The sequence below is a fragment of the Helianthus annuus genome, chromosome 9, assembly GCF_002127325.2.
Source record: "Helianthus annuus cultivar XRQ/B chromosome 9, HanXRQr2.0-SUNRISE, whole genome shotgun sequence".
Taxonomy (NCBI): Eukaryota; Viridiplantae; Streptophyta; class Magnoliopsida; order Asterales; family Asteraceae; genus Helianthus; species Helianthus annuus.
The window spans coordinates 150,952,928-150,977,007 of NC_035441.2; the positions used below are offsets into that span (position 1 = coordinate 150,952,928).

Here is a 24,080-nt window from a genome sequence, read left to right on the forward strand (position 1 = left end):
AAAGTTGATTCGTATATGATAAACTCTTTGCAAGATGGTTGAGAGTGTTACATAATGGATATTAAGTTGGACGACATTATACATAATTTTAAAAGCGGTTGACCTCAAGCCAAAAAGGTCTAAAAAACTGACCCCGCAATGCGAGGAATCAATTCTAGTTATACTAATCAAAGAGGGAAAGGTTTCCTATACTTTTATGGTATGCCACCATGAAGATAATTAACCCTCAAGTACCGACACAACATCCACATTGCATATTATCAGTGTTCTTCAGTTGGTCCAGTCTGATACCCTAATTGATTCAATACATTCGTTCATCAGTTCATCTTCTGCAGCTCATCAGTTCATTAGGGCTTGAAGGCATTTTGAGTTCTTTAACGATTTTCTGGATAATCTTTTTGTTCTTCTTGTCGATTAGGTTTCTCAGCATGTAATGTGTTGATATGATTATTGTTTTGATAATCAAGTATGTGTTTTTAGATATAAGCATGTGGTGTGTGATGTGAAGCTAAATCCTTGTGATTTGTCGGGTCATTAGAGACACACTCCAGGTGTTGTTCGATGAAATGTCTCCATATAAGTTAATTGGATATGAAAAAAAAAAAAAAACTTTGAAACTGTCTATAAATCGGATTTCGGTTGGAATTCTGTGGTCGTTTAATGAATCTGTTGTTCGAGTTTTGTAAATAAATAAAGAGTTAAATGTCATTTTAGTCCCTGTGGTTTAGGCTATTTTGCCAGTTTAGTCCAAAGGTTTCATTTTTAACCTGTGGGTCCAAAAAGGTTTCACAGTTGCCATTTTAGTCCACTTGGTTAACTTAATCCATTTTTTCTGTTAACGAGAAGGCCAATTTGGTCATTTTGTATGTAATTCTGTTAACTAAAAGGGCAATTCAGCCATATAAAATGACCGAATTGGCCTTCTCGTTAACAGAAAAAATGGATGAAATTAACCCAGTGGACTAAAATGGTAACTGTGAAACCTTTTTGGACCCACAGGTTAAAAATGAAACCTTTGGACTAAACTGGCAAAATGGCCCAAACCATAGGGACTAAAATGGCATTTAAACTAAAATAAACTAACTTCAAGCTAAGTTAAACTGACTGAACACCACCATGTGAGCTGATGATCGATTTGTTAAGTAGACCCAAAAAGATTATTCTGTGAAACATCAAAAGACAGCAACTTTTTGTAAGAATATCTTATAAACAAGATGTTGTACTTGTTGTATCTGAAGAAAAAAAATATCTTATGATAACACTACATTAGAATGTCTTTCAAAAGGCAGTTGTACACTTACACTTGTATCTGAACTTTCACATACCAAAAACCGTTACCAGTGCAGATATGATCCCCTTATAACAGTCAACCAAACCTATGCCTAGGACCCGGTTGTCCATAGTTGTAATGGTGGTAACCAGGTGGTCGAGCGAGAACATTACTAAGTCTAGGTTGTTCACCGTCATAAAGACCGTAGCTTGAAAACCCAACATGCGGCAAATTAGGCAACGATGTTCTGTCATAGGGGACGAATGATGATGATGCCAAATTAGGTAGCGGTGTTCTGTCATAGGGGACAGATGATGATGATGACGCCCCGTGAAATGTTGGTTGTTTTGAAGTTTTAAATTTCGTCTTTTGAGCCTTATTGTGAGCTGCTATACTTTTCGTTACAGGGGCTGCACCGCGCCTCTTGGCAGACTTGTGTTTATCGGTTCGAGTCTGGTGTTTAGTTTGAGATGGTGCTCCATTTGATAACTTTTGACGCTTTCCACCTGAATAAACTGATTATTGACATATTGCAATATACAAAAAAAATATTAAAGCAATAAAAAATACATCATACGTGTCTATACCTTTATCATTATTGGAAGCAAATTCTGTCTGCCTTCGTTTTCGCGTATATCTAGCTGCATCCCCTCGAGTGTGTTTCTCTCCAAGAACTTTTAATCTTTCGGCTTCATTCTTCCAAGCCTAAAGCCAGCATCGTATATAAAAATATAAAATTGATCCCAGAAACAATAATATCATTATTTACCTGTCTGTATGTCCCAAACCTGTAGAGATTGCGACCTTTCACTAGCAAAGTGGAAAGCGGGGGAAGGCTTTTAAACGGTTTACTCCACAAGACTTCAACCTTGAAGATAAAAATAAACCGTAACAAAACTAAAGTGGGAAAAATCCCCGACAAACAGAATTAATAATGTTTTTTATCACCCTCACAGTGAACGTATGCTGTTGTTTTGATGTACCGTAACTTTCTTTAACTATCCTCCCAGCAACGGTTCTTTTCCCCACTTTATTTCCTCGCTTCTTGCATGCTTTTTGTCTGAACAACACAACATCTCCTTTGCATGCATCACCTGTGCAGTTGATGGAAAACGATGATCTCGGATAAAGTAATTCACCCCTTCCATCTTTTAACCTGACATTGACAAAATTAAGAAAGGCTAGTCCGAAATTTCGTAGATGTGTGCAAGTACGTTATGGTTGCAATGGATAACTAACCTTCCATGCTCTTTGATTCGTTGTATGCATTCCTCCTTGGTACCAGATAACCGCAACTGATGCTTCCGCAGGTATTCTTTACACTCGTTAAGACTTAGCTCCGGTAAATCGTGACTTCCTGAAAAGCTAAAACGGTGTTAATGAATATTATGCCCTATTAAATATACTTCAGTTTCTTATAGATTTTCTTTTCCCAAATTTCTCTCCTTTTCATGGGCACAGTACAATTCAAGCTCACGCGCGCAAGAAAAAAAGGGAGGGCAAGAATGTAAGTGGTTTAACAATAGTGACCGGTGGTGAAGCTTGAGATTTCCAGCTGGGGTTCGAAAACGTATATACCGAAAAATTTCTATAAAACGGGGGGTCGCAGGTGTATATACCGAAAAATTTCTATACGAAAACTACATATTCTCCACTACTGAGCGAAAAGTTCGAGGGTCGGCCGCCCCCTCCCGCCCCCACTATGCTTCGCCATTGATAGTGACTGTAGTTCTCTTCATTTCCTAATCGTTTCAGGAGAAACCGTCTCAAATCTGTGAATCTTCACACTTTCACATATGAGACCTAATTCTAGTCAGTAATAATATGCACATCACGTCCTAATAAGTTGGTCTAGTGGTTAGTCACTTGGTTTCTCTCCTTGAGGTCCCAAGTTCAACTCCCACTAGCATCACTTTGAAGGACATTGGTGGTGGCAATGAAGTTTAGAACTAGGCCTCTATGGAGGTCACCAGTTCGAAACTGAGCCGAACCGGGTTTTACCGCAGTGGGCCTTCGGGCGAGCGGGTTTTCCCCCGGAACTGGTGGCTCGGGTATGCATCCAACTCTGACCGTTATGGAGCGGATGCATCTGCTCGATTGAGGGCATCCCAGGATGCTTATCCAGTGATTTAGTTGCCGGTTCAAAAAAAAATAGAATGCACATCACCTATTTACAATATACTTTGCTTGAACAATTAAAATGTCCTCTCATATAGTATTATAACAATATAACAAATTATGAACTGTTGGTTGCAATCTACATGGATCAGACACGCACACGCTTATAACAAACTGTACTTACGAGGCTCACCCTTTATGCATACTACTAAACACATTCAACTTTAGCGACTAGCAAGCAGCAGAACAAAACATCATATATCATAAATAATCCTTGAATACATGTCAATCAATTTAAAGTATCCTAAAAACTACACTCTCCCACAACTTCACGCATACAAAAACTCAAAGTTTTTATGTCCGATTCTGTCCTCGCAATCTACAATGTTATAAACAAACTACTTACTTGCCTTGTAAATAACACTTTAAAAGTTTCAAAAAAGCGCGTTTATAGCCTGAGCAGTCACAAACAATATCAGTCTTGAGTTTTTGATCCTTCTATAGCTCAACCATCAATCCACAGCCTATGCAGTTATAGCGGTCCAAAATCAAATAGCGGTCAAAGGCCGATATTTGAGATATAGGTTATATCGATGGGATATCGGTAATTTTATATCATGCATAATATATAATAGTAATAGTAATAGCAAAAGTCAAAACTCAAAAGCGTGGATATTTGAAACATGATATAATCATAATCTTAAGCCATGAAATCTTCCTCCGAGTCCACATCAACCAAGGCATCTAAAATAACGGTAAATATCGATCAAATATTAGTCAAATAGCGATCAATAGAGCGGTTAACCGCTATCCCACCGCTATTGACTGCTTAGTAACAACGACAATGTTTGCAGATAGATAACGATAATGTGCTTAATCACACGCCACTGTAAGTAATAAGATCAATCTACACGTAGACCTAACTCAATTCCATTCCACCATGAGTATTGTTAAAACTGAACCGATCATATGCAGGCATTTCAAATACATGAAGAAAAAGGATCCGTACCTTGACGAAGACGAACTCCGTTGTCGGTGCAATCATCAAAGCATTCTTCCTCATCCGAATTCTCAACATCACTTTCATCATCATACTCCGGATCATCGGAATCGCTATAAACGCTGTCGTTTTCCGATTCTAGTTCTTCTTCTTCTGATTCTTCATCTGAGTTTGGTTCGTTATCGTCGTCTTCATCGGAGATTACGACGATTGAGGGTTTCATAACTGGCTTCTGCAACCACAATCCAACCGCTCTACACAAATTTAGGGGGTTCGTATAATAATAGAGGAGTTGCAGATTGGGGAGCGTGTTTGTCACGCGGATGTATACGGTTAGTTAGGTACGGCTGGATGGGTCATGGGCCATGAAAAGTTTTGGGGGTGGGTTTTGTCCAAGTAGTGAAAGACATTTTGTAAATAAAACATTCATCTTGTTTTCTCAAAAATACAAAAAAAAAAAATTGTTGCATAAAAAATCCAGTATAAAAAATATTATTTTGTCAAATCTTAAATGTTCCTAGTATTAGCACTAGTTATATAATGAATTATTGAGATTTAATATGAAATTAAACTTTATTAATAAATGTGTAAACGTATAGCAACAATGACCAAGTCTAACAAATGAACAGTGATGCATAAATGGGCTTAGAACTAGTTTGTTGAGAATTGGGCTTTTCTGTCTGAGACTCATAGCAGAATTTTGACCTGTCCAATTGTTAGGATAGATTTTAAGCCCAAGAACCTATTCCGTAAACAAACCGGTTTCTTGAAATAAACTATTATTAGACAGAACACAACGGCAAAACTCAACATTATCTATATATTAAAAATAGAAGCATGTATAGTAACTATAATATTATAATATTATAATATTATATATAGTTTTTTTTATAATTTTATTATTCTAATGTTATAATAATAATTATTTCCTTTACATTTTAAGTTTAATAGATTTTTGTATTTTTTTCTTAGGGTAAATTACTTTTTGAGTCCCTGTATTTTAGAGTTTTTAACCACTTGAGTTCAAAATCAAAATGTTTAACACCCTGAGTCCTTATAGCCACTTTTCTTAACCGATTTCTTGAAACAAACTATTATTACACGGAACACAACTGCAAAACTATATACAAGTTGCATCATGCTCCATCATTTATACTTAAAAAAACCATGAAAAAAAAGGATTTAAACCAACAAACGTTCAACATGCATAGGAAATACCAGATCAAACACAATATTATATCAGAAAATGCTTCGTATGGAAACGCTATTCGGAATACCGCAACCAGTAAGACCAATTTTACTGCTAGGATACAGCAAGGTGTAGGGCATTTGAGCAGGTCCAGTCCTGTTCATCAACTTCTTATCATGATTCATCTCATCCATCTTCTTTTCGATCATCCTCAAATGAGCCCCAAATCTTTCAAAAGCTTCCAACGCTTGCTTATCAGCGGTCCAATCAGGTGTAACGGTTTTCAGAAATGCCTTGACAGAACCTCAATCAATGAGATCCCAAGAATACTTTGAAGTTGGGAGGTAACGGTTTTCAGAAACGCCTTTTCAGGGTTCTTCTCAAGTTCTTCATAATCTTGTGGAGTCCCAGGTTCAGGTAAGAGCCTTTGGCTCATCGCAGGCCGGTACCCACCGTAAGGATGATACTGACCGAAATTCACAGCTGCATGGAGTGCAGAAGCCACTCATATGATGATGGTGCATGATTGTATGAGTTCCTCGCCTGTGTACATTTTAGGCCACCACGGCTCATTTTTCAAATCACCATGCCCTTTGGTTCGGACCTCATTCCGCCATTCTTAGAGTTCATTGTCGTTTTGTATTTCTTCATCGTCTAGGTAAATAAATGTGAACATAATCATGTACCCATGATCTAATTGCAGACCATATTTCAAGCCCATTGACCGCAAAAGGGTAGTCTTCTATAAAGAGACGAACACCATGAAGAGAGGATGAATCCTCCACAGCCATTCCTCTGATCAATAAAATACCATTTCAGATCAAAAAGAAATCAAGGTCAATTCCCGCCAAAATAGTCAAATAATATTATACCTGTCGATAAGATCAGCAGGTAGTGTCTGTTTAGTGAAATCCCACTTTTTGTACATGCTGCATGACATGGCCAAGGAGTATTTGTCCGGAAAAACTGTTTTCTCAAGGAGTCCACCAGCACTGATGAGTGTTTGGCGGGATAAGGCATTGATGTTCAATGTGTCACGAAAGTGAGGATGCAAAAGCTTATGAATTGGATGAACGCTTAGCTGTCTATTTGTCGCAATTACGAACGCCTCTATGGAAGCATGAGTATGAAGCCTGCATATTATAACTAACTCATTACATAACAATTTTAAAGTGGCAATTTTGACTCATTTAGACATTTCCTTATGAACCGGTCAAGCAGGTTTTATTGCATGAGGTCTAACTTGCTTGATGGAGGGAATTTCTACAAGTAACAAAAATGTATCTCTTGGTCATTTTAGCTATTAATTTGGTTCAATCAGAACACATAATTATTTTTCTGAATTTGATACTTATAAATATAATAAAATACAAGATTATAACTTATATTATGCAGTGAACCAACTTGAGCTATATATATATATACACACACACTGAGGTTTGTACCTTTTTGTTTAAAAGTTGCGTCGGTTAAAGGATGATTTTGTTTAAGGGTTTGGATACCATTTACTTTTAATCGAAAGACACAACCGTCTGGATAAAGGGTGATTTAGTTACATGAAAGGTGATGTTGGTATGTAGGGCTGTAAATGAACCGAACGTTCAGCGAACAGTTTGTGAACCGTTCGGCGGGAAGTTCGTTTATGTTCGTTCAATTAGCTTAACGAACGAACACGAACAAAAAATTTCGTTCGGTTAGCTTAGCGAACGAACACAAACATAGGTCTCGTTCGTTCGACTGCGTTCGTGAACGTTCGGTAATATGTTCGGTTACGTTCGTCTGTGTTCATTTGATTATATTAAAAAATAATAAATAATAAACCTTTTATCTAAACATATTGAAAACTTGAAACCCTATTTTTTTCTAAGCTAGCTAAAATTTGGACATGCTAAGACGGGGATAATTATGTCTAAGTTAGTTAAAGTTGATTCATCGTTTGGTGGTGTATTAGACTTCTTGTGTTTTGATTTATCATTTGATGGTTGTATTTACTACTTATATCCAATGTTTAATGATAATAAAATTTTTATTTTCAAGTTAAATGTTCGTTTGCGTTCTTTTTTATTTGCTTGCGTTCGTTTGTGTTCGAGACCAGTGTTCACGAACTGTTCGTGAACAACTGAATTTCCTTAACGAATGAACATGAACATAAACTTATGTTCGGTATGCGTTCGTGAACAGTTCGCGAACATGTTAATTTCCTTAACGAACAAACACGAACATGGCCTTGTTCGTGTTCGTTCGGTTCGTTTACAGCCCTATTGGTATGTCAATGGAGAGTCACCACCGAACCATCATGTCGGTTCATTTCAATATGATTCCAAACGTGACTTTATTATAAATGGTCATAAGGTTCTATAAAAGGTTGTGTTTAACAATCACAACTTACACCAATGGCATAACCAAACCCAAATGTAAAAAAAACGTTTCGTTAGTAGTTATAACCGTTTTATTAGCACCGTGTGAACACATAAAAAGCAATTTAAACATATATTGTTGTGGATTAGGATCAAATACAAAGAATCCTAATTGTAAGAAGGGTACAAAGGCTCCTAAAAAAAACCCACTACACAAAAAAATAAAAAACCCTTAAACATCCACCACCACCCAAAAACCTAAACCCCCACCCCCACCCAAAAAAAAAAAAAACTTACCCGGAGGAATCGGTTCCAACCGCCTTCCCCTTGTTTTTTTCTTTTTTTTGCGTCTTATAGTTTGAGGTGGCAAATCGGGGACGACTTCTTCTTCGTCATCGTCAACTCGAACCGGCGATGTTGGCGGTTGGGATTCGAATTGCGCTTGAGATTCAAACGAGTTGCGTAGCATCATTTGTTGGAGTGCTTGGAATTGTTGCATTTGTTGGAGTTGAGACATTTGTTTGAATGCGTTGGGTGATTGTTGGAAACCCGAAAAGGTAAACTGCAGAGACACCCATGAAGGATAGGTAGTCGGAGTGTAACCGGGCGTCGAAAAAAAGTTAGGCTGATTCGGGTTTGGGTTCTGGTTCGGGTTGGGATTGTTTGGGTTGAAGGGATTCATGATTTATAAAATGGATGAGAGAAGAGAGAAGTGGGTAGATTTTGGATGGAGTATTTTTAAAAAAAAAATGGATAAGAGGTGGGTATTTATTAAAGTAAAAAAACTTTTTTTTTATAATATAGCCGTTTACCAACGGCTAGATTTCGAAAAATGGGCCCGTCGAATCCGGCTGGTGGGAGACGAAGAAGGCGCGACGGGGCATAGGGGGGCGGTATTCCGGCTCGGCGCCGGGCCTGGACGGGGTCACGCCGTCCCCAATACCGTCCAGTCTAACAAAAATCACAAGATTTGTCTAGTTGATACAGCCCCTAATGCCGGAAGAGAATATGGTTTCCAACGTGGTCACAACCCACAAGTCTTGACTCATCAAATGATAGGAGCCCTTTTAATAGTTAAAAGGGTACAAAAGCCCACAAGTTGTACACTTGTTTTAATGAACCTAAATTCTGAACATTTTATATGTGCCGGACGACTTCCAAATTAGAAAATTAGAAGTAACAAAACTACTTCACAAATTTAGCAAAATATAAATGTAAACCTTTTGTCAAGTAATGTCTAAAAGATGATTAAAAAACGACAAAAAAAAACACAGTTATGGTAACACTTGATGAGTCAAGACAACATATCCTCTGTAAACAAATAAACAAACCAACAAAAAAAAGGAAGTAACAATGGTATCATGTCATCATTGTTGCTGATACCAAAGTGTCGTTAGACCCGCTAGCACTAAAATATCCATATAGTTGTAACCAGGTGACTGAATGGGGTTATGATTAGGTCCCCATTGTCCACCATAACCTGGAAGCCGATAAGGTGGCTGATTAGGGGGAACCCAAACGGGTGGCTGGTTAGGTAAGAACAATGACGACTCTTGTAGTTGATGAGCAGGCATGTAATAGCTTGGGTGAGGGTGCGGATTTTGGCTGACATTCGGGTGTGAGTTTTGGCGTGGGTTCGCGTTTGGGTTTTGGCGTGGGTTCGGGTTCGGGTTTTGGCGTGGTTTCGGGTTTGGGTTTTGGCGTGGGGTTGGGTTCGGGTTTTGGCGTGGTTTCGGGTTCGGGTTTTGGCGTGGGGTTGGGTTCGGGTTTTGGCGTGGTTCCGGGTTCAGGTTATGGCGGGGGCTCAGTTTCGGATTTTGTCGTGGTTTCGGGTTCGGGTTTTGGCGAGGGTTCGGTTTTGTGTGTTGGTTCGGGCTCAGGTGTGGACTCGGGGTAGGATTCAAGGTGGTGCTCAATATTGTGTTCGAGTTTGGATTTTGGTCCGGGTCAGTGCTATTAGGGTTCTGGTTTTGGCGCATGTTCGGGCTCTGGTTTTGGTGTGCGTTCGGGTTTGTGTGTTGGTTTGGGTTCAGATGTGGGCTCGGGTTAGGATTCGAGGCAGTGCTTGATATCGGGTTCGAGTTTGGATTATTGTTCGGTTCAGGGCCATTAGGGTTTTGGCGTGGTTTCTGGTTCGGGTTATGGCGTGGTTTCAGGTTCAGGTTTTTGCGTGGGTTCAGGATGAGTTTTTGGCATGGGTTCGGGTTTGGTTTTGTGTGTTGATTTGGGTTCAGGTGTGGGCTCGGGTTAGGTTTCGAGGTAGTGCTTGATATCGGATTGGAGTTTGGATTCTGACTCGGGTTAGGATTCGAGGCAGTGCTTGATATCGGGTTCGAGTTTGGATTATTGTTCGGTTCAGGGCCGTTAGGGTTTTGGCGTGGTTTCTGGTTCGGGTTATGGCGTGGTTTCAGGTTCAGTTTTTGGCGTGGGTTCGGGTTTGGTTTTGTGTGTTGATTTGGGTTCAGGTGTGGGCTCAGGTTAGGTTTCGAGGTAGTGCTTGATATCGGATTGGAGATTGGATTCTGACTCGGGTCAGTGCTGTTAGGGTTCTGGGTGTGGCGCGTGTTCAGGTTCTGGTTCTGGTTTTGGTTTTGGTTTTGGTCTGCATTATGGTTTGGGTTCAGGTGTAGGCTCGGGTTCGGATTCAAGGTAGTGCTCGGTATCAGGTTCGAGTTCTCATTCTGGTTCAGGTTAGTGCTCAGACTGAGATCTAGATTCGTGTTCGGGTTTGTATGCGGCTGAAAGGTCTGTTGTTTTGACTTCTTGGCTCTTCTCTTTCCAAGCCGTACAGACTTCATCTTGGAACCTGTTTTAGTCTTTTTTACAGGACTTGCACCCGCACCCTTCCTCTTGGAAGACGCCTTTTGAGTTGGCTGTTTACTTGGAGACGATCCGGTATGGGATACTTTTTGACGTTTCGCACCTGATTACGATCACATGCATAAAAAAATTTAAAATGAAAAAAGAATATACGCGCCCCAGCTTACAACCGAAAAAACTAATTATAGACCCTTCAAACCTTTTATGCTTTACCATTTCATTACAGTTATTATGTATTACTACAACCTGTATGAAAAAAATTGGGATCATACCTTTATTTTTATTCAAAGCACTGTCCATCTTCTTCAATTTCCGTCGTAGTTTACGGGTAACTGGCCCGTGTTTCTCTTCAAACATTTTTGATCTCATTGCTTCATTCTTCCAAGGCTAAAAACCAGAACAAAAAAAACACAAGATACTCACAAACCAAACAAATTAATATCAAATATACGCATTAAATTAAAAATACCAGAAATTCATACTTAGACAGCTTACAGTATGACAATTGTACCCTTCTTTTTTATCCTTTTAAGGGAGGGTATAAATGTCAAAAAATTGAAATATGAGATTAATTTACCTGTCTGAATGCCCCATACTTGTAGAGATTGTGACTTCTCACTCGCATAGTGAAGCGTCGGCGGTTGATTATAGAGGGTATGGTCCACAACACTTTAATCTTGAAGATAAAATAAACAATAACATAGATTAAGTTAGAATAAGACATAGCCATCCCAAAATCTCAGATACGTAGACTTTTTGATTCCCGACTAACCAGGAATTTATGTTCATCTCCTGATTCACATTGGCGTACTTTAACTATCCTCCCAGCAACCGTTCTTTTCTTTTCCGTAACTTTTCCTCTCATGTATACCGGTTGTTTGAACAAAACAACATCTCTTTCGCGTGCATCGCCTGCATTTGAAGAAACATTTTGCTTCAAAACATTAACAAGCAAGCTTATAAAGACAATAAAAGGAAAGGAGTATTACCCGTGCAGTTGATGGAAAACGATGATTCCGGAAAATGTATCATAGCCTTTTCATCTATTGACCTACAATTTCAGTAGATAAAGTTACGTGCCATAAATGATAAACCTATATTACCAAGTTCAATTCTGAAATTGAAAAGAAATGCTTAACAATCAGAGACTACATGTTTTAAGTCAACCCATTTATAATTTACAGATGAGTTGATTCTGGTTTTACTAATATAACTTATAAGTTCAACCTATTTAAAACTTTATTACAACCCATCTACGCCCCATTTAACCAATTCACAACTTACTTACAACTCATCAACTATTTTCACATGCCACCCTTTTGATGCATTTAGATAAATGAATTACACGGGCCGTGTTCTGGTTACATAGTTAGGTTTACTGTAATTGACACGAATAAAGTATATGGTTTGTCACCCTTAGTAAACACGCATCCTTTACACAGCATTAAGAACAGTGAGCCAAACAATACCTGTGAACAGGTGATTCAGAGTCGTGATGATGGTGATCAGGCGGCTGAGATAAGGCCTGATTAGGTCCTTGTTGTTCGTTGTTGAGATGACTGTGACCCACAGAACTGCCAGGTGGTAGATCATTAAGCTGCAGAGTTGTGTCATAAGTTAACGGCACTGATGCTTCTTGAAGGTGATGGTCAGAATACATGGAACAATTCGGGTCTGAGTGATAAGTCAATTGTGTTGACCTTTTCAAATCCAAACTTTGAAACAGTACATCCTGATAGTGAGCTTTTGTATTCTTATTCGCATGCTTGTGTTTACTATGAGATGATACTTTATGGGATACCTTATGACGCTTTTTACCTGAAAAGAATGAGAATTTTTCTCAGCTTATAATTGAACAGACTAAATATTGTTTTTTTAAACTTGTATTCCTGCAAATGTCAACCATACCTTTATTGTCACCGACATCAAATTCTGTTTCCTTCCATTTTCGTTTACGCCTAGCTTCTTTACCTCGCTCATGTTTCTCTTTAAGCACTTCTGATCTTTCTGCTTCACTCTCCCAAGCCTAAAACCAATACAAAAATATAAGAAACATGATACTGGAGAATGATTAGTGTTTCCATAATCTTAGCCTACCTGTCTGAAGGTCCCAAACTGGTAAAGATTGCGACCTTTTACCAGCAAAATGGAAAGTGGGTCGAGTTTTTTGAACCATTTGCTCCACAACACTTCGACCTTGAACAACAAAAAAAACGTAACATGAACTAAGTTAGAAGTTAGAACCAAAGCATGCCTATAGTAGTACTACTATAGTACACTAACCGAGAACGTATGTTCCGTTGAAGCACTATAACTTTCATTGACTATCCTCCCAGCAACAGTTCTTCTCCCAATTATATCGCGTTGGTTGTTGTACATGTTTTGTTTGAACAACACAATATCTCCTCTGCATGCATCACCTGTGCATGGGAGGAAGCATTTTTCTTAGACACAAAACACATTGATGAACAAACTTCTCAAGACTGTGGTTCTCACAGGTGAGAGATGCTTTGAGACGTTTAGGTCTCAAAAGCCGAAGTGCTGTTCTATGTACAACCATATAAGCTTTATGTACAGCTAGAAACTGCATCTCTCATATCAACCTTTTAATCAAGTTAACCAATCATAATTTGACCCATATGTGCATGTGGCATCAAGCCATATGGCGTTTCCATATCATCCGTGCTACAGGTTCAGTTTTTAGAACTAAGCTAGAAAGAATATAGAGAAAAATAAGAAGAGAAATATTACCAGTGCAATTAATGGAAAATGATGATTTGGGATATAATGATTCTGCGTTTCCATCTTTTAACCTGGAATTTCAAAAGATTTAAAAAAGACTTGTCTAATGTTAAATACAAAAGATTCTCTAAACACTGTCTCTCATAGTTGATAGTTCATAGTAAGATTCGTGTTAGTAGGTGATATATAATTATATAGAGTTCAGTACTTCAGTAAAGCAGATCCAATGATATACACCCAAAGTTACTGCTTCAAGTGAGTCCAGCCTCCTCCCTCGTTCATAACAGCCAACCTAAGGCAGCAGATGCTCCGCATGAGGCGTAAATCACCTCCTCAGATCCGCCTCATGAGTTCCTTGCGCGTCACCTCCCCAGGTACATTTTCCCCACCAGATTGGACACCTCGTGCATTGGGGTGTCGTTTGGGCTTTACAAAATTTAGATGTCTTTGGATCATATGATGGTAATTTTTCCAAAGAATATTGTATCCATGTTCCATAACAACTAGAAAGTACAAACTAAGACACCTTTAGTGTTTCATACACTATGACAAAGGTTCTCACTAAGACACTAACATTGCTGTGACAAAACACCAAATTAAATATATAAAGTACATTATCATTTAATTAGAAATATCGCTATATCTAAAAACAGAACAAAAAAGTGGTCAACCTCTTTGTACACACCAACTAAGCTCTAGGTACAATCAAAAAAGCACAAAAAAACAAACAAAAAATAGCTAGAAAAAAAAAGGTGGACAGCCCAGAAAAAGAAAAAAACTTGATACTATATAAACCGTTCATTTTTCCACATGTGATCGATGTACTGCCCGATTTATAAAACCAAGTAATCCCCAATGCTCTTTTTAAAAACAAAACAAAAAGTGGACACTGGACAATATCTTCAGAGAATCAGCTAGTAATCAAGTGGGTTACGAGACATCAACATACAGGACATTAATGACTTTGCAAAAAAAAAAAAAAACTATACTTTATCATAAAAATCAGCATTAAAACATTTATCAAAGAAACAACCATAAGAATGTTAAAGCATCAGAAGTTCAAAAATGTCAACTCCTTATACGAGTAGAACAAAGCAATGGCGGTCCCAGGAATTATTTTTGGGGGTGCGGATGAGGGGTTCAACTTCAACCATATTTTCAAGGGGTACGATTGGGTTTTTTGCCTAAAAAATACACTAATTTTTTTTCAAGAGGTGCACCCGCCTGCCCACCCAGCCATCAACTGGGGTCGGCCTTTGGAACAAAGAGTGCCCATCATCATTCAGAATATCAGAGTTAGTAAAAAGTGGAATTAATATTCTTTGAAATATAGTTCCAAAAAAAATATTTGCATATAAGTGCACTGCAACTGGAACTGATAGTAAACCACTAACCCTCCCATGCTCTTTTCAGAGACAGAACAAAGTATTGACCAGTATCTTTCAGATGCTCAGCTAGCAACCGGGAGGTATGAAGTTCCAGTGATTTATCATAAGTATCAGTATTAAAGTTTTATCAAATAAAAACTCATAAAAACGCTAAAGCATAAAAAATTCAAAATTGCCAACTCCTTCTACGTATAGAAGAAAGAGTGCCCTCTATCATTCAGGATAGAAGAGTTGACAAATAGTAAAGTTAATATACTTTAAAATATAAGACCACAAAAAATGAGAATATTTGCAAATAGGTGCACTAAAACAGATGTTATGTGGCCAGCATCTTTCAGATGATCAGCTAGCAATCGGGAGAGTTATGAGGTTCCAGTAATTTATTATAATACTCAGTATTGAAGTTTTATCCAAAAAAAAAACCCCTCATAAAAACGTTCTAGCATATAAAAAATCAAAAAAGTCAACTCTTTATACGGGTAGAACAAAGAGTGTCAAATATCTTTCAAAGTTTCAGGATAACAGAGTCGATACACAGTGAAATTAAAATAAGTTTAAATTAAAAAACTATTCATAAATAAGTCCGACAGTTTAAAACAAAAACTGAACTAACCTATTGTGCTCTTCGATTCGCTGTATGCACTCTTCCTTTGTTCCAGATACCCTCATTCCATGCTTCCGCAAGTATGTTTTACACTCATTAAGACTTAGTGCATGTAAATCATTACCTCCTGAAAAGCTAGAATATCGTCAACAAATGTTATGTGCCCTAAAAATGCACTTCTCTTTCTTTCTTATGGTTATGTTCCCATAAGTCACTTTCCTTCTCTTAGAAGCATAGTTTTTGATTACGATTAAAAGATCAGACACAAAAAAGGAATAAAGAATGCCCATTACCTAGTAACCGCTTTCTTTGGTTGAATCAACTAAAACATACCCTCGACCCCCGTATGGCCGTATCTTACACTAACAAAGTATGAGGATGCAATATAGATGGACTGGATACATGTACGGCTTTATAATCTTAGGTTAAAAATTCATTCATCGTGGCTACTAACCAGCAGATATAATATTTCAAGTGTCACAGATGATCCTTAGAACGAAGCAAACAGTTTAAATATCCTACAAAAGATACTTTCACACAACCCCAAGCATACACTCTCACGGTTTTAATTGTCCAAGCTACTACTTTAAATATGCAATCTAACAAACTACCTAGTTACCCTGTCTCTTAATTATATCAATGAATTTGCCAATTTTGCTTAAAACATTGAGCCAGTATCTTTCATGAAAATGTGACTAAACTTATGTAACGCACAAACGCCCGAGTCAAAGGGTAACGCCTAAATAAAGGTGTGACGCCAAAATAGAAGTCAACGCTTAAATTTAAGAGTAATGCATAAATAAAGTCTCAACGCTTAAATCAACGTGTAAAGCCTAAATAGAAGTCAACGCTTAAATCTAAGTGTAACTCCTAATTAAAGACTTAACGCTTAAATCAGAATCTTAAAGCTTAAATTAACGCGTAACGCCTAAATAGAAGTCAGTGCTTAAATCAAAATCTTAATGCTTAAATCTAAGTGTAACTCCTAAATAAAGACTCGACGCTTAAATCAGAATCTTAATGCTTAAAATAACATGTAACGCCTAAATAGAAGTCAGCACTTAAATCAAAGTCTTAATGCTTAAATCTAGGTGTAACACCAAAAGAAAGTCTCAACGCTTAGGCTGCATGGTATGGGGTCCGTCCCCCCTCCGTCCCGGTGCGGCGCCGCAGCTCCCCCCATTTCCCCCCACCCCGTCGTCGTCCTGAACGGCTTCCTGCAGACGTTGAAGACGTCCCACTAGAGGACAAAACCCCCTCACACACACATATATACATACAACATATACATATATTTTAGGCTCATCCCCCATTTCCATACCTCCATCCTCTTTGCCCCATCCTCACACCCGATCAACGTGGCGCCTACGTGGCGGATCATCCTCCAAGGGAGGACCATCACCATACCGCATAGCCTTAAATCAAAATCTTAATGCTTAAATTATAACCTGTAACGCCTAAATAGAAGTCAATGCTTAAATCAAAGTCTTAATGCTTAAATCTAAATGTAACTCCTAGATAAAGTCTTAATGCTTAAATCAAATGAGTCTTAATGCTTAAATCAACGTGTAACGCCTAAATCAAAATCTAATGCTTAAATCAAAGTGTAACGATCGCCTAAATCAATAAAAACACTTCGAAAAGAATCAAAAGTATATCGAATTGAGCAGTCTAATATTAGTCTTATGATCTTTAAGCTTATGAGTTAACCATCAACCATTGATCACATTAATCTATCACTAACACTGCCAATCTACAGGCAAAACTGAATCAATTCACCAATCAATATGGAAAAACAATTAATCCGGACATACGTAAGCAATTAATTTAATAAACAAACAAGGATCCAAACCTTGATTATTATTATTATTATCAACACATTCTTCAACATTCAACTTCTCAACATCATCATCTTCCTCTTTATCCGACTCATACTCATCGAATTGGATATAATCAGCCTCATGTTCCGATGCTACTCCTTCATCCAGATTTCTTTCGCCGTCGTCGTCGTCGGAAGATATTAAAACTATGTCAGGATTGACAGCCGCCGTCACAAAGTTTGTTTCGCCGTCGTCTTCGTCGTCGGAAGATATTAGAATTACGTCGGAATTGCCAATCGCCATCGCAATCCACCGTAGACAGAAATTTAGGGTATTGGGATTTGAGATACGTACAAGAAAAGAAGACTACAGAAATTTAGGGGATTTTGGGGAAGGTGCCAGCGAATAGCTGAATATTGTATGGGTCACCACTCATGCACGGGCCTAATGGGCCGGGCCGTATACATTTTTAGGAATTTAGGGTTTTGTAAGTATTTTGACGACCACAGCTAACCTACTTTAATGAGAGTTTTAAATATTAAATTTTAGTTAGTAAAATCAATGTTTTAAAATCCAGTTTTTATACCGTTGACTCAGAAACAGTTAACCGGTTGTATCGGACGGTTCAAATGGATGTATCAGGCGGTTTAACCGGTTCTACCTGACGGTACAACCGGCCGATTTGAACTGGTTTTTAAAGCATTGTATAAAATGTTCGTTGATAAAAAATATATCATTGAGTACGAAGTTATTAATAATTGTTCTGCTAATTAACATGTGTTTTAATAAAATAATATAGCGAATAATCACGTATTGTATAAAAGTTATGCATAACATGGATGGCTTATGCCAAAAAAATTCTTCTCCGTGTAAATGTGATAGCAAAATGTTGGTTTGTGTTTTACAATCATGTAAATGCATAAAAGGTAAATCGCGAAATGTAATTAAAAGGGAAATCTTGCCACACTTCTAATTAACGATGAGGTTTCACTCTTTCACAAAGATCAAGGCTTGAATTTCTACAAAACAGAACATCGTAAGCCTCGTCGCAGGAAGAGAGATCTCCTTGTGACCACCATCCAACGTGAGAATAAGTACTTGTTTCATAGAAGTGAGAATACGAAGAAGAGTACACCGAGAGAGAGCATACCAAACCATTTACATCTTACTATTTATAGAAATCTTCCTTTTAGGGCTAACATTATGGTTACATAAGGTGGCCCCTTCTTCTAACCGTCTGGTGGTGACATCTCCTCTCCCATTTGTGGAGGGACAACATTTCTTTTGTCATAATTGTACTTTTATGAGGTCCATCATTGCACAGTAATTGTGTAGGGGTGTTGAGATTCTATTAGGTATATTTATTTTTTAACTTTGTGGATTAGGTCTTGAACCCTACCTCTTCATACATAATATTATTATATTGTTATGTACATAATATGCATCTTACTTTTGCATAACTTATGCAACATGTCAGCCACTTAATTTATAGGACATGCTTGTAGTTATCTATCTAAGCTTATATAAGGTATAGCTACCTAAGGTCATCCACGTTCACCACACCCAAAGTGACACCACATCCTTCACCTAACAAAGATAGTCACATATAATTCTTTTAAGGAAATGGTTAGACGAGATAGAGCATAACATGCAAGTCAATCCATTTGGCCCTAGGGTCGCAAGGAACAAACAACCTAAGTCAAGGTATGAGGCCGACTAAGGAAGACCTTTACGTGAAATAGGTAAGCTCATGTTGCGTAAGGTGAGTCAAACCTTAAAAAACAATATATCGACTTCCACAAATAGTGTATAGATTTACTCCAATCATTAAACATTGTACCTAATACACATGAAAGGTAATGCGTGCGTTGCACACACACACTCTCTACCATCATCATTTACACTCACTTACAAATCTATACATGATTAATGCGTTTATCTTGTGATAAATCGCTAACAAGTAACAATGGGGTTCGCACACAAAGAATTTTATATTACTTTAAAATCGGTTTTATTTGGTCATACCTAATTTTTTGTTCTATATGTAAACATAAAATTTATTCTGTTGTTCGTCTTTATATTTTGTTGTATTCATTTTTTAACAACCTTTATGCACTATGTGCAGGATTTAAACTCTAAAGCTTTTGGTTGTGAATTCACTCAGTTCATCCACTACCCTAAACTACCCAATTTGGTGACATCACTACCTTAAAACATGAACCCCACCATTTTACATCATTCTCTCTCTCCATACACACAACTCTCTCTATCTCTCTCCTATCCTCACACACACTCTCGGCTTGTAGAAGACCCAACCCCTACCCGTCGGGAGGGCAGCGGTGTAACCAGAGCGGGTATAGGGTAACTACTTGAAAATTCTGCATAACTTACGCAACATGCTTGTCGGATATGTTTGTCATTACCTATCTAGGCATATATAAGGTATAGCTACCTAAGACCATCCATGATCATTCACCACGCCTAAGATAACATACTAAGTCCTCACATAACAAAGATGGTCGCATATAAGTTCTATTTACACTGTGTTTCCAAGTCTCATTTAATAGGGGGAGGGCAAGGAAAATGAATTAAGAGAGAAAAAGAAGGAAAAGATGTGATTTTTTTCGTGTTTCCAAGAAAAGAGAAGAAATCAAGCATTTTATGCGTTCTCGAGTTAGGAGGAAAAGAAAAGAAAGGAACAATTTTACCATTATACCCTTTAAATATAAAACATTTTAATTAGATATGAGGGTAATTTACTAATTCATAAGATTTTCTCTTCTAATCTCTCCGATTTGGGAGGATAAATATAGGTACAAATTTTCTTCCTTTTTCCCTTCTTTCCCCTCCCCTTCTATCCTTGAAAAACATCAGGAACATGGGTTTTTTTATATTTTCATCTATTTTCTTTCCCCTCCCCTCTTAAACAAGACTCGGGAATGGTTAGGCAAGATATAAATTAGAAATAACAATCAAGTCAATCCATATAGCCCTATAAAATTAACTAGACATGTGAGGGTTGCATGAGACTGACAGGATATGTTGCCCAAGGTGAGTCAAACCTCAAAAAGACAATATGTAGACTTCTATAAACAGCGTCTTGACTTACCTAATGCATACGAAAGATTATTAAAGAGGGTTGAATTGGGGGTTTGAGATTTTGAATGATTGATGTTTGGTGATTAATTGTTTTTAACAAGAGGGTGTTTGGATTGATTGTTTAAAATGGTTTGATAGTGTGGGTCTGTTTGGTATGGCGTAATGATATAGACGGGTGAATGAAATGTACGAGGTAATGGAATGGACGATGTAATGGAATGGATCATTACCATTCCATGTCTTGTTTGGTTACCATATGAGAATGAAATAAATCATTACTTTGTGTTGTTTGGTAGGAAAGAATAGACGAAGAAATAAAATCGGTGATGAGTGACGGTAGTCGGTGGTGGTGGGTGGTGATAGGTGGCAATGGTAGCAATGGTCGGAGGTGGTGGCAGTGGGTGGCGGCGGTGGGTGGTGGCGGGGGCAGAGGTAGGTGGTGGCGACGACAATGGTGGTGGGTGACGGGGACGGTGTTGGGTGACGGGGACGGTGGTGGGTGACGGCGACGGTGGTGGTCGTGGTGGAGGTGGGTGGCGGCTGACAGTGGAGGTGGGTGGTGGTGGTGGTGGCAGAAGTGGGTGACGGCGGCGACGGTAGTCACGGCGGTAGCTATGGCAGTAGTGGTGTCACCCGTGACTGAGTTATTAAAACCAATAAGAATAATAATAATAATAATAATAATAATAATGGTAAAAAATAATAATAAAAATATTGATAATAATAATAATAATAATAATAATAATAATAATAATAATAATAATAATAATAATAATAATAATAATATATCTTTCCATTCCTTGAAGGAATGAAAAAAAAAACACAACCTTACCAAGGAATGAAAATTATTATATTTGGAAGGTTTACATTCCTTGTGGAATGCTCAATTCCATTACCACTACCACTTGACAACCAAACATGTTTCTTTTCATTCCAATAGAATGCTCTATTCCATTCCGCCTTTTATTCCTTCGTACCAAACACTACCTATATGTCACAATCCTTTACACTCACTTACAAATCTATATTAATGTGTTTATCTTGTGATAAATTGTTAACAACGAGGTTTACTCACGAAAAATTTTACTTTTACTTTAAAAGCGGTTTTATTAGATTAAACCTAATCTTTTGCTTTTCTATGTAAACATAAAATTAATTTTACATCTACATTTACCTTTAAGCTTTATATGACTTTTCAAAATAGCAAACATATAAGATTAGATTATATTGGATAAATGCAACACACTTGTACCTTACGGGATTTTAACCTTCAATCTTTTGGTTGTGAACTTTAGTAGTACACCACTTACCGCCACGATATCTCATTTGAAGACATTGCTTAAAGTGAGCTTAGGACAAACGTTTATAAACATATCTCAACAAATCTCATTACTCAAACCCACTTTTATCTTTCGTATGCTTTATTTATTCTCTCTCCTGTCTTACCCACTCTACACTCATAAAATATCAGACAAAAATTTAAAGAGTAAATTACAAAAATCGTCCTTTATGTTGACACTAGATTGCAAAGTGTGTCATTTATCTTCAAAAAGTATAAAAAACGTACTCGATGTTTACAAACTCCTACATATTATGTCCTTTATCGCTAACTTAGTTATTTTTCATTGTTAAATGGATGTGAATGACCTAAATACCCTTACTATTAAATAAATATAATTAATATTTAAAAATTCATATGGTACCACCACCCCCCCCCCCACCCTCCTCATCTTCTCCGATCTTCCCCACCTCCACCTTTCACCATCCCCTAGCTCCATATAACAAGAATTCAGAAAAAGGAAAATGAAGATCCAAAAACAATACGAAATTGATGGCGGAATGTGAGAGAGAGTGTAGATCTTAGTGACCCAGAGTTGGTCTATCAATTAGAGCGAGGATTTGGGCGACTAATTACATGCCTAAATTTCACAAACTATTTAGATTTCCCATCATTTCTATTCAATCAACCCATTTACAGTATGATGATTTTGTTTTCAATACATGTAATCTGCTTTAATTCTGTGTAACTTATGAAGATCTGTACGTTTAGATGCACATTTCCCTTTATTCTCATAAAATTTAGGGGGTGTTTGGGATTGCGTTTTCAACCTGATTATGTGATTATTGTGTTTTGAAATCGCAAAAAATCTATTTTGAGTGTTTGGTAAAAAATTAATAAAAAGTGATTTTTTACGTTTTGTAGAGTTCAAAACGTGATAATCCATAAATAGGTCACCCCTTGCTGCAGGAAAACGTGATAATCCAAAAACTGATTTTTTACGTTTTCACTTATTTATTTTTTTGAAATATATATACTTGCCAAACACTCAAATAGTTGATTATCTGATTATTGTGATATCAAACAACATAATCAAATCCAAACAATGTTGATTATCTGATTGTTGTGATATCAATCAACATAATCAAATCCAAACACTATCTTTCTGCAGCACGTTTTGTTACAGCTAATTTCTGATTCTGATTATTCAAAACGCATAATCTATTTTCAAAACTCAACCCCAAACACCCCCTTAATGGTGTTTGATATTCTAGATTGATATATATTAGTTTCTGTCTTCAAAAGAAATATTATTGTGATTTAGATGGCAGTTGTCAATGGCTCAAGAAGAGCATACCTCTAGGTGTAGTAATAGTAGAGGCGGTGCTGCTGGCGGTACCGGTGGTGGTCATAGGAGTAGTTCTAAGAAGTTGAACTATAAGAAAGTGCCTCAAAGAGGAATGGGTGTGGCTCAGCTTGAAAAGATCATATCTGAAGAACATCAGAAGAAACATGCAAGTGTTTTGACACATAATTCGATTGTTTCGCCGAGTAAGGTGGTGCCCGTGGTGGTGGTGGTGAAAGGTGAAGGTGGGGAAGATGGAGAGGGTGGGGTGGGTGGTGGATCCCACATGAATTTTTAAATATTAATTATATTTATTTAACAGTAAGGGTATTTAGGTCATTTCACATCCACTTAACAATGAAAGATAACTAAGTTATGGATAAAAGACACATTTTGCAATCTAGTGTCACACAAAGGACGATTTTTGTAATTTACTCTAATTTAAAATACTCTTACATTGACAATAATAAACTTTAGAGATTGTATATCAGTCACTAATATTATTGCTGATTTTCAAGTCATTTAAGGTTTGAGATTCAGCAATAAACATCCTTAGGGTGTAAGGAGTGGTTAAACACTTGAGAGTGGCAAACTAAAAAATCAACCAATCAGAGTGCGCCACGTCAATTAGTGAAAAGTGTTTAAACTTTGGTGAAAAATGTTGGCAATGGTTTAGACATTTGGTGAAGTGGTAAACTTTTTTTTAAAAAAAAAAGAAAAATGTGTGATTGGTTGAGATTGGAATGGACCCCACCCCACAATACCCTCTCTCTCACCTTTCTCTCTTCCCCGATTCGGCAAGCTGTCCCCGATCATGTTGCCTTGCGGCGTCGGCATCGGCATCGGGTCGGCGGCGGTGTTTGCCGATCGGCAAACCCGTTTGCCGCCCTTTGCCGACTACCACACCGTATACCCTTAGCCTCCATCCATTATTAATGTTTATTAAAGGTACCTTCTGCAATTCTGGTCCTATGGTTGATGATTGCCAGGGACCAGTAGTCCATTATTATGTGTGATTTACGTTGGTTCATGGGCTAAGTGGAGTACAA

At 37.6% G+C, this 24,080-nt stretch overlaps 2 protein-coding genes and 1 long non-coding RNA gene across 6 annotated transcripts; 1 reads left to right on the forward strand and 2 right to left on the reverse strand.

Annotated features, from left to right (window-relative positions):
* Nucleotides 1-1,178: 1,178 nt before the first annotated feature.
* LOC110908199 (zinc finger CCCH domain-containing protein 62) lies at nt 1,179-4,777 on the reverse strand. Of its 2 annotated transcripts, none has more exons than XM_022153106.2 (6): nt 4,398-4,777; nt 2,510-2,627; nt 2,225-2,426; nt 2,040-2,138; nt 1,858-1,975; nt 1,179-1,776 (listed from the first exon to the last, which is right to left on the reverse strand). In XM_022153106.2, exons 1-6 carry the CDS (start codon nt 4,609-4,611, stop codon nt 1,367-1,369), a joined length of 1,161 nt encoding a protein of 386 aa, XP_022008798.1. In that variant the 5' UTR covers nt 4,612-4,777; the 3' UTR covers nt 1,179-1,366. The 2 variants fall into 2 exon arrangements, with proteins under 2 accessions (XP_022008798.1, XP_022008797.1); XM_022153105.2 differs by having other exon boundaries at nt 2,219-2,426.
* LOC110908200 lies at nt 2,495-4,453 on the forward strand. The gene is made up of 3 exons (XR_002574270.1): nt 2,495-2,580; nt 2,692-2,777; nt 4,364-4,453. It is a non-coding gene; the product is annotated as an uncharacterized LOC110908200 (long non-coding RNA).
* Nucleotides 4,778-5,550: 773 nt separating the features above from the next.
* Nucleotides 5,551-17,706, reverse strand: LOC110908197 (zinc finger CCCH domain-containing protein 62). 3 transcript variants are annotated; one of them, XM_022153101.2, is made up of 14 exons: nt 17,341-17,706; nt 15,498-15,615; nt 13,506-13,567; nt 13,038-13,174; nt 12,852-12,950; nt 12,663-12,780; nt 12,224-12,572; nt 11,744-11,805; nt 11,527-11,666; nt 11,332-11,430; nt 11,027-11,141; nt 8,232-10,857; nt 6,450-6,710; nt 5,557-6,372 (listed from the first exon to the last, which is right to left on the reverse strand). In XM_022153101.2, exons 1-12 carry the CDS (start codon nt 17,609-17,611, stop codon nt 9,302-9,304), a joined length of 3,126 nt encoding a protein of 1,041 aa, XP_022008793.1. In that variant the 5' UTR covers nt 17,612-17,706; the 3' UTR covers nt 5,557-6,372; nt 6,450-6,710; nt 8,232-9,301. The 3 variants fall into 3 exon arrangements, with proteins under 3 accessions (XP_022008796.1, XP_022008793.1, XP_022008795.1); XM_022153104.2 differs by lacking the exon at nt 8,232-10,857 and having other exon boundaries at nt 5,551-6,372; nt 17,341-17,703; XM_022153103.2 differs by lacking the exon at nt 15,498-15,615 and having other exon boundaries at nt 17,341-17,474.
* Between the last annotated feature and the right edge of the window lie 6,374 nt (nt 17,707-24,080).

What these genes read in the sequence shown, in the direction of transcription:
- LOC110908199 (XM_022153105.2), bottom strand. Translation starts at nt 4,611, where the DNA reads ATGAAACCCTCAATCGTCGTAATCTCCGATGAAGACGACGATAACGAA. An exon ending in CGAATCAAAGAGCATGGAAG is followed by an intron (nt 2,427 to 2,509) that starts GTTAGTTATCCA and finishes TGTCAATGTCAG; the next exon opens with GTTAAAAGATGGAAGGGGTG. An exon ending in AGCATACGTTCACTGTGAGG is followed by an intron (nt 2,139 to 2,218) that starts GTGATAAAAAAC and finishes TTTATCTTCAAG; the next exon opens with GTTGAAGTCTTGTGGAGTAA.
- LOC110908197 (XM_022153101.2), bottom strand. Translation starts at nt 17,611, where the DNA reads ATGGCGATTGGCAATTCCGACGTAATTCTAATATCTTCCGACGACGAA. An exon ending in CAACGGAACATACGTTCTCG is followed by an intron (nt 12,951 to 13,037) that starts GTTAGTGTACTA and finishes TTGTTGTTCAAG; the next exon opens with GTCGAAGTGTTGTGGAGCAA. An exon ending in TCTGAATCACCTGTTCACAG is followed by an intron (nt 11,806 to 12,223) that starts GTATTGTTTGGC and finishes CTGAAATTGTAG; the next exon opens with GTCAATAGATGAAAAGGCTA.